General features: G+C 38.7%; 1 protein-coding gene across 2 annotated transcripts in view; it reads left to right on the top strand.

Annotated features, from left to right (window-relative positions):
* Positions 1 to 9538: 9538 nt before the first annotated feature.
* Positions 9539 to 15074, top strand: part of idua (alpha-L-iduronidase) — a 262582-nt gene continuing 257046 nt past the window's right edge. For both annotated transcript variants that reach the window (XM_043674018.1, XM_043674019.1), the window contains exon 1: positions 9539 to 10106. In XM_043674018.1, coding sequence (XP_043529953.1) covers positions 9958 to 10106 — 149 coding nt within the window. In that variant the 5' untranslated portion in view covers positions 9539 to 9957. The remainder of the gene's footprint in view (positions 10107 to 15074) is intronic.

Below are 15074 nucleotides of genomic sequence, written 5' to 3' on the forward strand. Positions count from 1 at the left end.
CAAATTTGTGCAATTTAAAAATTAGATCGAAGGCTAAGATACCCCAACCTTCTCCATTGTGTGATAGCAAGAAACGAATTCAAGTAAAGTTCATCCCCACAACAGATATTTTCTAGAAGCACTAATTCCTACTAGGTAACTTGATGATAATTCTCAATTTCCAATTCTAGATAAAGGAGGCAGATTTAAGCACATAGTATAGAACAATCACAGATAGAGCATAATGAAGTGTTCATAAAGTGATTGGGATGGGAATGTACAAGATATAATTAGTACATTTGCCAACTACACCAAAATAAGCAGCACTGTAGACAGTGAGGAAGGTTATCAGAAATCGCAGCAGGGCTTTGATCAGCTGGGGAAAATGACCAGAGAAAATGGCAAATTGATTTTAACATGGACAAGTGTGAGGTCTTGCATTTTGTAATGTCAAATCAAGGTAGGAGTTTCATGGTGAACAATAGGGCCTTAAAAAAGGAGCGTAGTGGAACAGAGGGGCCTTCGAGTTCAGGTGCATGGTTCACTGAAAGTGGAGTTTAGGGAGACAAGGCAAGAAAGGCAGCTTTTGGCACACTGGCCTTCAATCAAGGCATTGAGTATTAAAGTTGGGAAGTTATATTGCAGTTGTATAGGATGTTGGTGAGGCCACACTTGGTGTATTGTGTTCAGTCTTGGTCACCTTACTATAGGGAGGCTATTATTTAACTACAAAAAGAAAGTGTGGAAGAAATTTACAAGGATGTTGCCAGGACTCAAGGGTCTGAGTTATAAGAGGAGGTTGGACAGACTTGCACTTTTTCTTTTAGTGTTGAAAACAGAGGGAAGGGAAATCTTATTAAAAAAGTGTATAAAATGAGAGGCACAATTAGGTGACTGCACGCAGTCTTTTTCCCCAGGGTTGGGGACTTGTGGACTACAGATCAACTTAAAAAGGTTAGAGGAAAGAATGAAAGGGAACCAGAGGGGCAATTTGTTTTTTTTTTTAGAAAGGAAATCAGATGCTGGTATGCATTTAGAATGAGCTACCAGTAGTAGTTAAGATGGGTACATAAACAACATTTTTAAAAGGCATTTTGAGAAATACATGGATAGGAACAGTTTAAAAAGGATATGGGCCAAGCACAGGGAAATGTTAGCAAAAAGTTGGACATTTTCATTGGCATGGACCAGTTTGGACCAAAGGGCTCGTCTGTGCTGTAGAACTCTTGACAGCAGCAGGCTGCTCAGCCTGCCCTTTGTGTAATTAAATCATGGCTAATCTACCTCAGTGCCATTTCATTGGACTATCCCATTACTTTATCATTTGTCTCCAGAAATCAAATTGGATTTGTTTTGCACATGATTGAGCTTCCACAGCTGGGCTGGAGAATTCTGAAGACTCACCACAATTGCAAAAACATCCCTCATCTGTCTTAAATGACTTCTCCTTATCCTGAGATTGTGCTCTAGTTTGAAGAATACTTTCTCCTCATATTCTACCCAGATGCATCATAAGTGACGATTGTATAAAATCTCCTCAGCCTTCTCTCTAAAGTCATTCACAACTTCTGTGCCTTATTCAGAACCAAACTAACCCTAGAACCACTCAAGTCACGTTTGCATTTACAACATTCCTACAAATATCAAGCCCAGAATTATACACCATACCTTCTCTGCTCCTCAGAAAAGGATGCCCAAATGCTTTAACAGCTCCATCTGGCCAGTCACTGATTTGTGCACAAATGCACTGAGATCAGAGTTTCTACACACCCTTTATGTTGGTCTTAGTTTTTTGTACCAAAAAAACTTCACACATCTCTGCTTTGAGTTTTATCTGGCACCTATTTACTCAAAGCCCTTGAGGTTTGACACTGCCCTCTGAACAAAGATCCAAGTCTTATTTATAATACATTTTATATATCCGGAAATATAGAAATTATGGCTTTGCCCATTATAAGTTGGAAATTTAGGGCTATGGCCATTAGTTTGGAGCTCTATGAAATACTTCCAATGCTTGCTGCCCTTGTTTTATAGTTCCATGGAGTTAATAATCAATGTAACTCTAAAACCCTTCCTTCCAATCCAAAAAATATTAGTTTGCCTCCCAAGCCCTCTGTCAATTTTGAATCCACATTGCTACTGTTCTATTTATTCCATGGCCTTTACTTTCCTCAAGACACTGTGGCATTTGTACCAAAAAAATGTTTCTTGGAAGTCAGTCTCCAGCACAATGACCGTACCCTTAATCCTCAGTTTCCTCTTTTAAACAAAAACCAAACAAACCTGCAAATTGGACATTGCAAGCTGAGTCAATGACAGCATAGATTTGTTGAGAATAAGATTATTTTTTTTTAGATTAGATTACATTACAGATTAGATTTTTTTTAAAGATTTAGATTAAGATTAGATTACATTACAATGTGCAAACATAAGGTTTCCCTTTATGAACATTAATACTAATCTTGAATAGCTTTCTAGAAACTTCCCTGTGACCAAAATTAAGCTGGCTGTCTCAATATTCACACTGTTTAAAATTGATCATAGTGTTGGCAAATCCAGTGCTCTGGTACCAAAATGAATCCAGGAAAGGCAGACTTGTCAGAGCTTCTGCAATTTCCACTCATCTTTTTCCAATATCCTTGGATTAATCTCATTCAGTCCTTGAGCCTTAACCTTTAAATACCAACAGCTTTATTCAATACCACCCAATTTAAAAACCCTTCTAGTGACAGTTTTTTTTCAAAAGATTGTGGCAGGCATCATGTCTCATGGGAAGACAAGCAAAGTATTCATTTAACACCCTAGACACTCTTGACCTTAGCTGAAAGCGTGTTGCTGGAAAGCACAGCAGGTCAGGAAGAAGGGCTTATGCCCGAAACGTCGATTCTCCTGCTCCTGGGATGCTGCCTGACCTGTTGTGCTTTCCAGCAACACACTTTCAGCTCTGATCTCCAGCATCTGCAGTCCTCACTTTCTCCACTCTTGACCTTAGCACTAACTAGGAGCCAACATACCATCCTGGAGTTGCGCTTATGGCCACAAACATAAATTGTCTGAACATAAATTGCCTATTACTGTCCTTTCCTTTTAATCCGCTCACCATGGTGCCACAAACAAACGTTCTTTAATGCTTTGCCAGGACCCAAAATGGAAAGTGAATAAACAAGCAGGTCTTTGGGACTCCTACATTAGCTTCCTATTGGTCTCCCATTCTGGCTCTGCTTACATACTGGAGATTATCACATCTTAAGCTTGAACGTGCTATGCAGCATCTTCATGAGGTGAAGTGAATCCAGCTGAAGCTCAAGTTTCTGCATAGGTGATACTTCTAATACTTTTGGTAGGTTAGGTCACCAGGAGGCTGCAAGACATGCATTCGACATGACCAAGCTGCCTGGCAATCTCTCCACTTCACTTACAGCTCGAATTGTTGAAAGAGACAAGGATACTTAGTGTATTCAGTTGATTATTCTCTACAGTTGCAGTCAACCTTACCATACCTCTTTTCCTGGGTCATAAATTTACACACAAACCTAAATTCAATACTGTTTGTTTCACTTATGAATAATCTAATTACTGTGCACTGTTTATTGACATACTGAAACCCCAGATGAGGTGCTTCTGGATAGACGGAGAATTGAATTTAAAAGCTTGGGTGTCTACAAGGCTTATGTTGGCAATCCCAGGTAATTGTACACAAGAAATTCACACGTTTCAGTCAAGATACAAGATGTGTATGCAATAAGTACCTGGAAACAAGAGGAGGAGCAGTTTGTAGAAATGGAGAGTTCAGAAGGAAAAATTATCTGGAGAAGGGGAGTTTGGGTACACCCCTCTGTAGAGCTCCAGGGAAAGATGTGGAGAGAGAGGGGGCAGGAGGTCAGTCATTTGGAGATAGTGCCTGTTTAACCATTGTAAACAAAAGACAGTGCTGGAAACAAGTCTTTGATGTAATGTTTCTATTGGGAGCTCAAGATCCCCTTTGGATAATCTGATATTTGGATAATCTAGGTTCCTCTAATTACAAAACAAAAAGGGAGTCTGGTAAGGTAGGACTGTCTGCAACATGATTTTTTGTACATTGGTACTATAAATCTGGTGGCAACTCATTTCATTGAATGAAGTCATTAAATGCTAGGTAAAATGGGTAGACAAGTGGTAAATGGGCCTCAATGCAGAGAAGTGTTGGGTGCATTGGTGAGGTCAAATAAGGAGGGAAAGGAATCAAGTACAAGAATTGCGATTACAGGGAAAGACAAGAAAGCAATGTTGAGGACCACAGGGTCTGATGATCTGCCACTAAGATCAGACTCCATGTTGTAAGTGGTTACTTCTATTCCCACTTGGAATATGGACTAAAATAGCATATTGCAAAATGTAAGAACCACTCTAGATTAGATTAGATGCTCAGATCCCTGAAGGTTACAGAGCTAGACAGGAGGCAGGTGGCAAAGATATTAGTTGGATCACAACATTAGTTATGTCACAGCTATGGTATGGAACATTGGTCAGTGCATTTCAGGGCAGATGTGATCTGCTGGAAACAAGTCTTTGATGTAATGTTTCTATTGGGAGCTCAAGATCCCCTTTGGATAATCTGATATTTGGATAATCTAGGTTCCTCTAATTACAAAAAAAAAGGGAGTCTGGTAAGGTAGGACTGTCTGCAACATGTATTTTTTGTACATTGGTACTATAAATCTGGTGGCAACTCATTTCCTTGAATGAAGTCATTAAATGCTAGGTAGACAAGTGGTAAATGGGCCTCAATGCAGAGAAGCGTTGGGTGCATTGGCGAGGTCAAATAAGGAGGGAAAGGAATCAAGTACAAGAATTGCGATTACAGGGAAAGACAAGAAAGCAATGTTGAGGACCACAGGGTCTGATGATCTGCCACTAAGATCAGACTCCATGTTGTAAGTGGTTACTTCTATTCCCACTTGGAATATGGACTAAAATAGCATATTGCAAAATGTAAGAACCACTCTAGATTAGATTAGATGCTCAGATCCCTGAAGGTTACAGAGCTAGACAGGAGGCAGGTGGCAAAGATATTAGTTGGATCACAACATTAGTTATGTCACAGCTATGGTATGGAACATTGGTCAGTGCATTTCAGGGCAGATGTGATCCTTTTTAAAAAATGGTTTTAATATAACATTTGGAGATAGACTATTAATAGGATTTTTTTGGAGGGGAAATTTTAACTGAAGGTACATAAAATTATGCATGGTCATCATAGTGCGATTAGGGACTACCATATTTCTTAGAATAAATCAATGCATCTGGCATTTGGGAAAAGAATTAAAAAGAGAATATTTCTTCAAATCCACATCAGGATAATGGGCATTTGAAATAAAAACAAGATGGAAATACTATGGACAAGTGCTGTAACTGGAAGGTCACTCAACAGGTATTGAAGGAGGAGGACACATGATCACTTACTATTGGCTGGCAGGAACGATGAGTTGAAAGGCTTATGCTGTACATTTTCCATATTGTTACAAAAGGGTTACACAGTGATTAACTGTAGTTGGAGAGACTAGTTGAAGGCAAAACTGGATTGGTGCAGGTAATGGAAAATGCTAGGACTTTTTAAACAAAGTATTGCAAAAATCATTTAGACTCAAATTCTCTAGCATAGGATTGTGGATGCAAACTTAAATCCTGGAAGATTCATGCACACCCCAAAATGGAAATCAATGGTTCAGCTATTAATGGAAGATGAATTAGGAAAAATTGATCTCCTCCCTTTTTATACCAAGTCCTGTTTGCACAATGTTGTTTTCAGAACGGTTGCTGGGCATGTTTGGAAAAGGGACAATATTGAGCAAAAACCATTGCACAGCTACATTTTAGATACCTCTTGTCCGAAAGTGTGTTTATGGTCCTTTAATGTAATTGCCTTTTTTTGGATATGGAAGCCAAGTCTAAAATGGATACAGGCAAAAAAAAAAAATTGGAATTACATACTTTGACCAGCACAACTGTATTAAATGTTTCATTACAAGAAATCAAACTGGAAGTCTATCCTTATTCCTTCAATTTGTAGAAATAAAAGAATTTGATGTTGTTATTGGCTGAACTATATTTACCTACTTTCCCATTTTCCTCAATTTCCCTCCGGTGCCCACTTCAATATAAAATCAGTTGTGTACAATCTCAAAGAGATAAAGTTGCAAATATGTGTGATTCTAAGGGAATGTGACATTGCCTCATTTTTTGGATCTGTTTTCACAGATCAAATATTAATTCTGGTTTTTCACCAGAACTGCTGAGAATCTCCAATCATTTTAGAAATATTCAGAATGGATTCATAAATTTCATTGTTGATACATTTAATTGCAACATATGTCAGATTATTTCAAATGCCCTAAATCTGACTGCTTAGAACAACTTAGTACATGGTTACAAATTACATAGTATATTAAAAAAAAGATTCTCATTCAATATTTTGCTAAGAAAGAGCTACATAATTTTACATGGTCAGCTGGGTTTCTACTGCATATAGAAACAAAAAAAAAGTTAAGCATCTAAACCACATTCATAGCTGCACAAGATGAGATAATACCAATAAATTGCATTAATGTTTACTTGGTTAGGAGAAGCTTGTGCACAAGCTAGCTTTCAAAACAGATGTGCATTACCGTATTTGTTGCAACACGTCTCATCTTTTGAGATGCAAGAACAGGTTTTCTTGCTTGATTACATAGGCTTCCACTACTGTTCACAGGGGCAAAAAATTTAAGGTCCCATTTAACTACAAAAGAAACAGCAGAGGTGACATAGGACAACTTTATCTTGCAAGAAATTCATAAAGGAGATGAATTATTTCCAGGATGAATGATCAGGCCACCCTGCTTTTATTATCTGAATAGAAAGCAAGTGAAGGAATAGAAGAGATCTGCTTTTATGTAAAACTTTTTATCACAGGATATTCCAAAAGGATTTAACACAAACAAAATACTTAGACACTGGTGTCATAGGAAATTCTACAGCCAATTCTCACACAGCAAGCTCTTAAAGAGCAATAGTTGTCACAAACAGGTGTCCTGGCCAGTGCCTCTGTTCAGCTAAAAAAGTGTCATGGAGGAATTGTTGCATGTAAAGACTCAATTCAAAAACAAAGCTACAATAAGAGAGCAGCACTAAGTACTAAAATGGGAATTGAACAACTTGGTGAACACAACAAAGTTAAAATCATTCAGGCCACCTATTCTTAAATTTACTTTTTAGGAGCAAGGCAAACTTTCCTCATTCCTGAAGGGCTTATGCACGAAACGTCGATTCTCCTGTTCCCTGGATACTGCCTGACCTGCTGCGCTTTTCCAGCAACACATTTCCATCACTCAAGATTAGCCATTTTTTTAAAAATAAAAAATAAAGATGAGAAACAGATTATTTTTCAATACTGTTTTTCCAATCACAATGACCAGAAAATATACTTCAAGCTTGCTCTGCTACTGTAGCTTCAAGAAACCCTGTTTGTCCCAGTCAACCAAATCACTCCTGGCAGGAGAGCACGTCCAGCCTGTAAAAGCACTGATCCACAGGAGAAAGCTAATTCTCAGTCAAACAAAATCACTTTCAATTGAATCATCCTAATAAATGGGATATCTGACTGGATTTACTTTTTCATGCTTTGAATTATGAAAGCATGCTTCCAATTCTTGTAGATAAGATTGGTTAGGTCAAAACACCTCAAGGAGATGCAGACCCGTCATTTAGCTCTTTAAATCTCAAATAAGCATGGTCAACAATAGTGTTCATTCGCAGATGAATTACTTTAGTTTACTTCACTAATGTAAAGTTTAGTTGAAATTGCTAAAGGGTTTCCCCTCTCCACCAAAATGTTCAAAGCAGAGAAAAGAGGCTAAGTATTATTGCAGGTTTAACAGTTCAGCAAATGCTGGGGTAGAATGTGCTGCTCATTGGAAAGAATAAAGTGTCCACTATGAATTTAATCAAAATTAAAATTGGCGTGAACCAATGTCCTAAATATCAGGGAATATAGATTAAGAAATTATAAACCAGCAGTCAGCATTGTCCTTAAAGAGACTTATTGACTTACATATCGGATTTTCCTCAGGTGTACTAGCTGCAGTCAATGTTCTTTTTAAAGGGGTTTTATAGCCAGTCCCATCTTCTGTTTTCATTCCAAGTGTATAAAGAAAAACAGACTTCCAATCACTTGTACCATACACAAAAGTTTAAAAAAAATTAAAGTGTCAATGCATGTTAATCTCATTGATTCCATTTGAATAACCAGAAAATACCAAGACCGCATATGAAATTTTAACTTGAGAAAGTTTCAGACAACATTATTCAAATTTACTCCTAGGATGTTTACATTGCTGACTAGGTAAGCATTTACAACCCATCCCAGATTGAAGACTATTGAGGGGAGCTGCTTTCTTGAACCACTGCAGTTCCCAGGGGTACAAATGCTCTGCTGTTCGGGAGTTCCAGAATTTTAGACAATGATAATGATCTAGTTCCATGTCAGAATGGTTGGCACTGCAAGGAAACACCATTAGTGTTCCCACGTAGCTGTTTTAGTCATTAGGTGATGAGATCGTGATTTAGGTTTGCTAAAAAGAGTCTTGCTAAGTTGCTACATTGCAAGTTGCAGATGAGTATACGCCACTGCCACTCTGAAAATAGCACATTTAGGGAATTTTTCTGAATGGTTGGATTGAGGAAAAAGATTAGGCTCAGGAGATAATACTTAGTGCAGAGTTCCTAGACTTGGACCTATGTTGCATCCAGTGTTTATACAAAACCATAATTCTATTAGATTTAAAAGAGTGATGGAAAAGGATAGACCAGATCTAAAAGTTGAAGTCCTAAATTGGAGAAAGGCCAATTTTGACTGTATTAGACAAGAACTTTCAAAAGCTGATTGGGGGCAGATGTTCACGGGTAAAGGGACAGCTAGAAAATGGGAAACCTTCAGAAAGGAGGTAGAAAATCCAGAGAAAGTATATTCCTGTTAGGATGAAAGGAAAGGCTGGTATCTATAGTGAATGCTGGATGACGAAAGAAATTGAGGATTGTGTTCAGCGGTGTGGGGGAAAAGAGTAAAGAGTAGTAATTTCTACCATCATTAACCCTTTCATTATAAGGCACAATGGCATTCTTCATAGTTAGGCTGTTACTACCCTGATTCAAAAGAAGCCCATTTATTCCCAGTCATTTCAAAATAACTTTCCCCCCCAGACTAAGGGTCAAAATTCTCAATTTACACTAATTGTTCCATATTTTAAACTGATCTCCACATCAAAAAAAATGGCAAGTTAAATAGCTATTCGTGTAACTCCATAAACAAGGAATTAGCAAGTCGCACCAAAGAAATTAAAGCAACTCTACTTTACCTTTTCCTTGCCATGAACCAAACGAAGAACAACAGAAAGAACAGACTAAACAGCTCGCAGCTGCTTTGAGCAGCTTCACATTTGAATCCAACCGTCTCCTCGCGAGCGCGATCAACGTGGATCTTCCTCAGCCAATAGAAGAGGGGACGTAAACATGGTAGCCAATTAAAACTAGACTTCCGGTCTCGAGGCGGGCTCCACTGTCACGTGAGGGTGTTGGTTTCTTTTACAGCCTAAAGTGAATTCTTCCCGTCGGGTGGAGAATGCAACTTCTTTGAAAGGCACGATTATAAAAGACCGTGAAAGCTACTTTAAATATTTAAAAACATTTATAAGATTGTAGTCGTTTTTTGGTATAAAAACAGGATTGACATAGTTCGTTAGTGAGAGGAAGGTACTTTCCACTGCAGAGATCGAGGAGGGGCAGCAACTAAATAAACAAGTGAAGGACTTCTTTACAGCAAAATCTGTCGATATTATTGTCAACTGCAATGTTTGGATTGAGCTGGAACTGTAAAGCTCAAGAGTGCGTTGAAAACAATATCTGAGGCATTCCTTCATCTGTGGGTAGTGCGAAGACTACTATTGCTTTTGTACATTAATTATGAATCGTCTGATTGTTGCTTTGTACTGCATAACGCTAAGTTATGCCTCGACACATCCACAACATGGACCTCAGTTTTTTTCAATTACAGTGGATACATCGAAAGCTCAAAGACCGTTGAGACATTTCTGGAGGAGTACTGGATTTTGGTAGGTTTCTAAAAAAAAATGCTATAGAAACATGTAGGATTGTCACCTTCAGTAGTTGGTGTATGAGACCCTTAAGCGGTAGTGAAATAATGCATGTCTATTTGATCAAATTAGAACTAACAAATTTGGTGAATGTATTTGCTTTTACAGAATTCTTCTGAATCTGGAATAGTCTCAGTAGATGGAAAGTGCTACTCAAGAAATGAGGGAGAGAGAAAAGATAAAACTTACAAATTAGGAGCAGGAGAAGGCTGATCATGACTAGTGATCTCTACTTTATTGTTAGTCAGGAATCTTTCAAAATGGGTCTTTAAGAGATTCAGTGACCCTCCCTCCACTGCTCTCCAGAACACAGAAAAGAACTCTGATCTTCACCATTGGTTTAACTTTAATTTTGGATCTTTTATCCCACAGTTTTAGTCTTTCCCCATGAGAACAACAAGCTAGCTAACTTGACGTTGGTAGTATGAAAAATACTAGAACCTAATTGGGGATGTAATTATGCATATGTTAGTAGGATACATGAAAACGTTAAAATGTTAGTGAGTTTTGAGAAGACTTGTAGCTCAGGTTGAGATTCTGAATGTTCATTCCAGAACATCAAAATATGTTTAACAGAGGGTGGATGTGTTCGACCATTTTGGAGAGTTTTCTGAAACAAAAACAAAGTTTTGGAGAAACTCGGCACATCTGGCAACATCTATAGAAATAAAAGCAAGAGTTAATTTTTGAGTGCAATAATCCTTCTGTCTATATTTCAACATTCTCTGTGGTTTGCTGACTAGCATCAGTTCTCCCTTGATTGACAAATTCAATATCCAACCATTTGCCAGTCCACGAAAATAACAGTAACTAGGTGGTAAATCATCTACAATGTTCTTAGAATAGTAATTGACCAGGCCTTGTCCCAACAACACAAGCCTTTTGTTCTGAAAACGATCTGTTGTCCAAAGTTCAATTCTCAAGTGCAAACCAAAATAAGAAAAAGGAAAAATAGGACGAAGGTCACTTTAATTAGTTTGAGAACCGGTTTGTTTTGGTCAAATTTGATTAAGTAAAATAAAATACACCTGCCAGATGCTGGAGAGCTGAAACAAGCAAAAACAGAAAATCTTGGAGAAACTCAAGCAGATCTGACAGCCTTTGTGAAGACAAGGCAGATGTGGTATTTTGAGTACAGTATCATTTTTCAGAACTGACAGCAACTAGGAAAAGATGGTATTTATGCAGATGATGGTGGGAAAGGAGTTAGCAGATAGGTAGAGAGTGAGCCCAAAGAGAGAGAGAAAAAAGGGGAAAGCAGGAATTGTTCATGTTTAGCCAGGAAAGAAGAGTAGCTACAATGGTAATAATGGGGACTAAGAATCACCTTCATTGGCAATTCTGTGAGATTGGTCAGGGATTTTTATTAGTCCTTGCGTGGCTGATCAGCCCAATCCTAGATGTGCATCTCCAATCACACATTTGGTAATGTTTCCAGGAGATAGAATTGGTCCTTGGCCTTTAAATCACTGACATTCCTTTCTCCGACTCCTTTTCTGTACTTCCTGTTACTCAAAGGTGTTCTCAAAGAATTGTGTACCTTCATAAAGGAGCTTCCTCCAAAAGGATTCTTTTGAACAAGGGTTTCCCAAGAATTGACTTCTATGTTGTCTTTCTTGAGAGAAGCCATCAGAGAGTCTATGAAATGCTTCCTTTATCCTCCTGTCATTTGAGTGCCTTCCTTGAGCTGATGAAGATGATTTGCTTTGGCAGTCAGAAATCATCTGAAGCATCGTGGCTGACTCAGTGGAGTTGATTTTGGGTGATTGTGGCCTCAATGTTGGTGCTATTGGCTGTTTCAAGGATGCTGAAGATAGAACCTGTCCTCCGAGCTGTCTAGAGAAATTTATCCTCTGATCTTCACCATTGGTTTAACTTTAATTTTGGATCTTTTATCCCACAGTTTTAGTCTTTCCTCATGAGAACAACAAGCTAGCTAACTTGACATTGGTAGTATGAAAAATACTAGAACCTAATTGGGGATGTAATTATGCATGTGTTAGTAGGATACATGAAAACGTTAAAATGTTAGTGAGTTTGGAGAAGACTTGTAGCTCAGGTTGAGATTCTGAATGTTCATTCCAGATCATCAAAATATGTTTAACAGAGGGTGGACTTGTTTGACCATTTTGGAGAGTTTTCTGAAACAAAAACAAAGTTTTGGAGAAACTCAGCACATCTGGCAACATCTATAGAAATAAAAGCAAGAGTTAATTTTTGAGTGCAATAATCCTTCTGTCTATATTTCAACATTCTCTGTGGTTTGCTGACCAGCACCAGTTCTCCCTTGATTGACAAATTCAATATCCAACCGTTTGCCAGTCCGTGAAAATAACAGTAACTAGGTGGTAAATCATCTACAATGTTCTTAGAATAGTAATTGACCAGGCCTTGTTCTTTTTGTTTTGAAAACAATCTGTTGTCCAAGGTTCAATTCTCAAGTGCAAACCAAAATGAGAAGGAAAAATAGGACAAAGGTCACTTTTATTAGTTTGAGAACAGGTTTGTTTTGGTCAAATGTGATTAAGTAAAATAAAATACACCTGCCAGATGCTGGAGAGCTGAAACAAGCAAAAACAGAAAATCTTGGAGAAACTCAAGCAGATCTGACAGCCTTTGTGAAGACAAGGCAGATGTGGTATTTTGAGTATAGTGAACCTTTTTGAGAACTGACAGCAACTAGGAAAAGATGGTATTTATGCTGATGATGGTGGGATAGGTGGGAAAGGAGTTAGCAGATAGGTAGAGAGTGAGCCCAAAGAGAGAGAGAAAAAAGGGGAAAGCAGGAATTGTTCATGTTTAGCCAGGAAAGAAGAGTAGCTACAATGGTAATAATGGGGACTAAGAATCACCTTCATTGGCAATTCTGTGAGATTGGTCAGGGATTTTTATTAGTCCTTGCGTGGCTGATCAGCCCAATCCTAGATGTGCATCTCCAATCACACATTTGGTAATGTTTCCAGGAGATAGAATTGGTCCTTGGCCTTTAAATCACTGACATTCCTTTCTCCGACTCCTTTTCTGTACTTCCTGTTACTCAAAGGTGTTCTCAAAGAATTGTGTACCTTCATAAAGGAGCTTCCTCCAAAAGGATTCTTTTGAACAAGGGTTTCCCAAGAATTGACTTCTATGTTGTCTTTCTTGAGAGAAGCCATCAGAGAGTCTATGAAATGCTTCCTTTATCCTCCTGTCATTTGAGTGCCTTCCTTGAGCTGATGAAGATGATTTGCTTTGGCAGTCAGAAATCATCTGAAGCATCGTGGCTGACTCAGTGGAGTTGATTTTGGGTGATTGTGGCCTCAATGTTGGTGCTATTGGCTGTTTCAAGGATGCTGAAGATAGAACCTGTCCTCCGAGCTGTCTAGAGAAATTTATCAATGTCCTCCATCTCCTTTGCCTCAAGACGTCGCTGCTGATCCTCATGGTAAAATGATAGAATCCTTTGATGCCAAGCAGGGCTGTGTCAACACCCCATCCTTTTCTCCATTTTCATTCCCAGCATTCTTCACCTTGTTTAGAACCAGCTTCCTAGTGGTGTGGAGAAGGTCTATAGGATGAATGGAAAACTTTTAAAACTCTTACCTTTTTAACCCGCTTGGCAGCATGGTGAAACAGTGGTTAGCACTGCTGCCTCACAGCACCAGGGACCTGTGTTTGATTCTAGCCTTGGGTGACTTTGTTTGTTTGTGTGGACTTTATATGATTTCCTTGTCTATGTGTCCAAATAAAACAATCGGAATTACAGTGGCAACTTTAGATGACTCTTTGAATTTGCAATAGGAGGAGGGCCACTGAAGTCTTAACAATAATTGAAAGAATTTAAACAGCTGCACTTCACGTTCTAATATTTTCTACAAAATCTTAAAACAAACACTGCATTAAACACTCAACAGCAGCAGCAGCAAAGACATTTTAATACAATACACTCATCTGGCTAAAGCATGACCGCTGACCCAATTGTTTTTTGTAGAATTTGAAACAAATCAGGTGCTCAAGGCACTCAATCAACTTGTTTTAAGGTTACAAGACCTACAAAGAATGAAACCTGAAAGCAACAATGCCCCCAGATTCTATGGACTACCTAAAGTGCACAAACCAGACATCCCACTCAGACCCATAGTATCACTACCAGGGACACCATCACACAAACTGGCGAAAGAACTACAGCAGAAACTGAAACACTTGATCAGCGGATCCAGACACTCTATACAATCAACACAGGAATTCTTGGACATCATCAGAAATACACACATAGACAAGGAAGAAACCATGGTCTCATTCGACGTGACAGCACTGTTCACGTCTATTGACAAAGCCCTAGACAGAGAAACAATAGCCAACCTGCTGAACAGACATGACAGACAACAGGACATTGAACCCATCAACAAAGACGGCATACTTAAACTACTGGACTTGTGCCTCACAACACACTTCACATTCAACAACCAAATCAACGGAACACCCATGGGCTCACCGATCTCGGAACTCATAGCAGAAGCAGTCATGCAAATGTTAGAACAAACAGTCTTACAACAAATTCAACCCAAACTCTGGGTCAGATACGTAGATGATACCTTTGTAATCATTAAAAACACAAATAGAAAACGCACACCGGATCAACGCCACATTCACAGGAATCAGATTCACTAGAGAGGAAGAAAAGGACAACCAACTCCCATTCCTAGACGTGATGGTACAGAGAACACCGACCGGAGAATTCACCACAAAGGTATACAGGAAAGCCACACACACAGACCAAGTCCTAAACTATGAAAGTAACCACCCCAACACACACAAACGAAGCTGCATCAGGACACTATTCAAAAGGGCCACAACACACTGCAGCACACCAGAACTGCAAAAAGAGGAAGAGGAACACCTATACAAGGTATTCACCAAAAACGGATACCCGCGCAACTTCAACAA

The sequence above is a fragment of the Chiloscyllium plagiosum genome, chromosome 32, assembly GCF_004010195.1.
Source record: "Chiloscyllium plagiosum isolate BGI_BamShark_2017 chromosome 32, ASM401019v2, whole genome shotgun sequence".
In the NCBI taxonomy this organism is placed as follows: Eukaryota; Metazoa; Chordata; class Chondrichthyes; order Orectolobiformes; family Hemiscylliidae; genus Chiloscyllium; species Chiloscyllium plagiosum.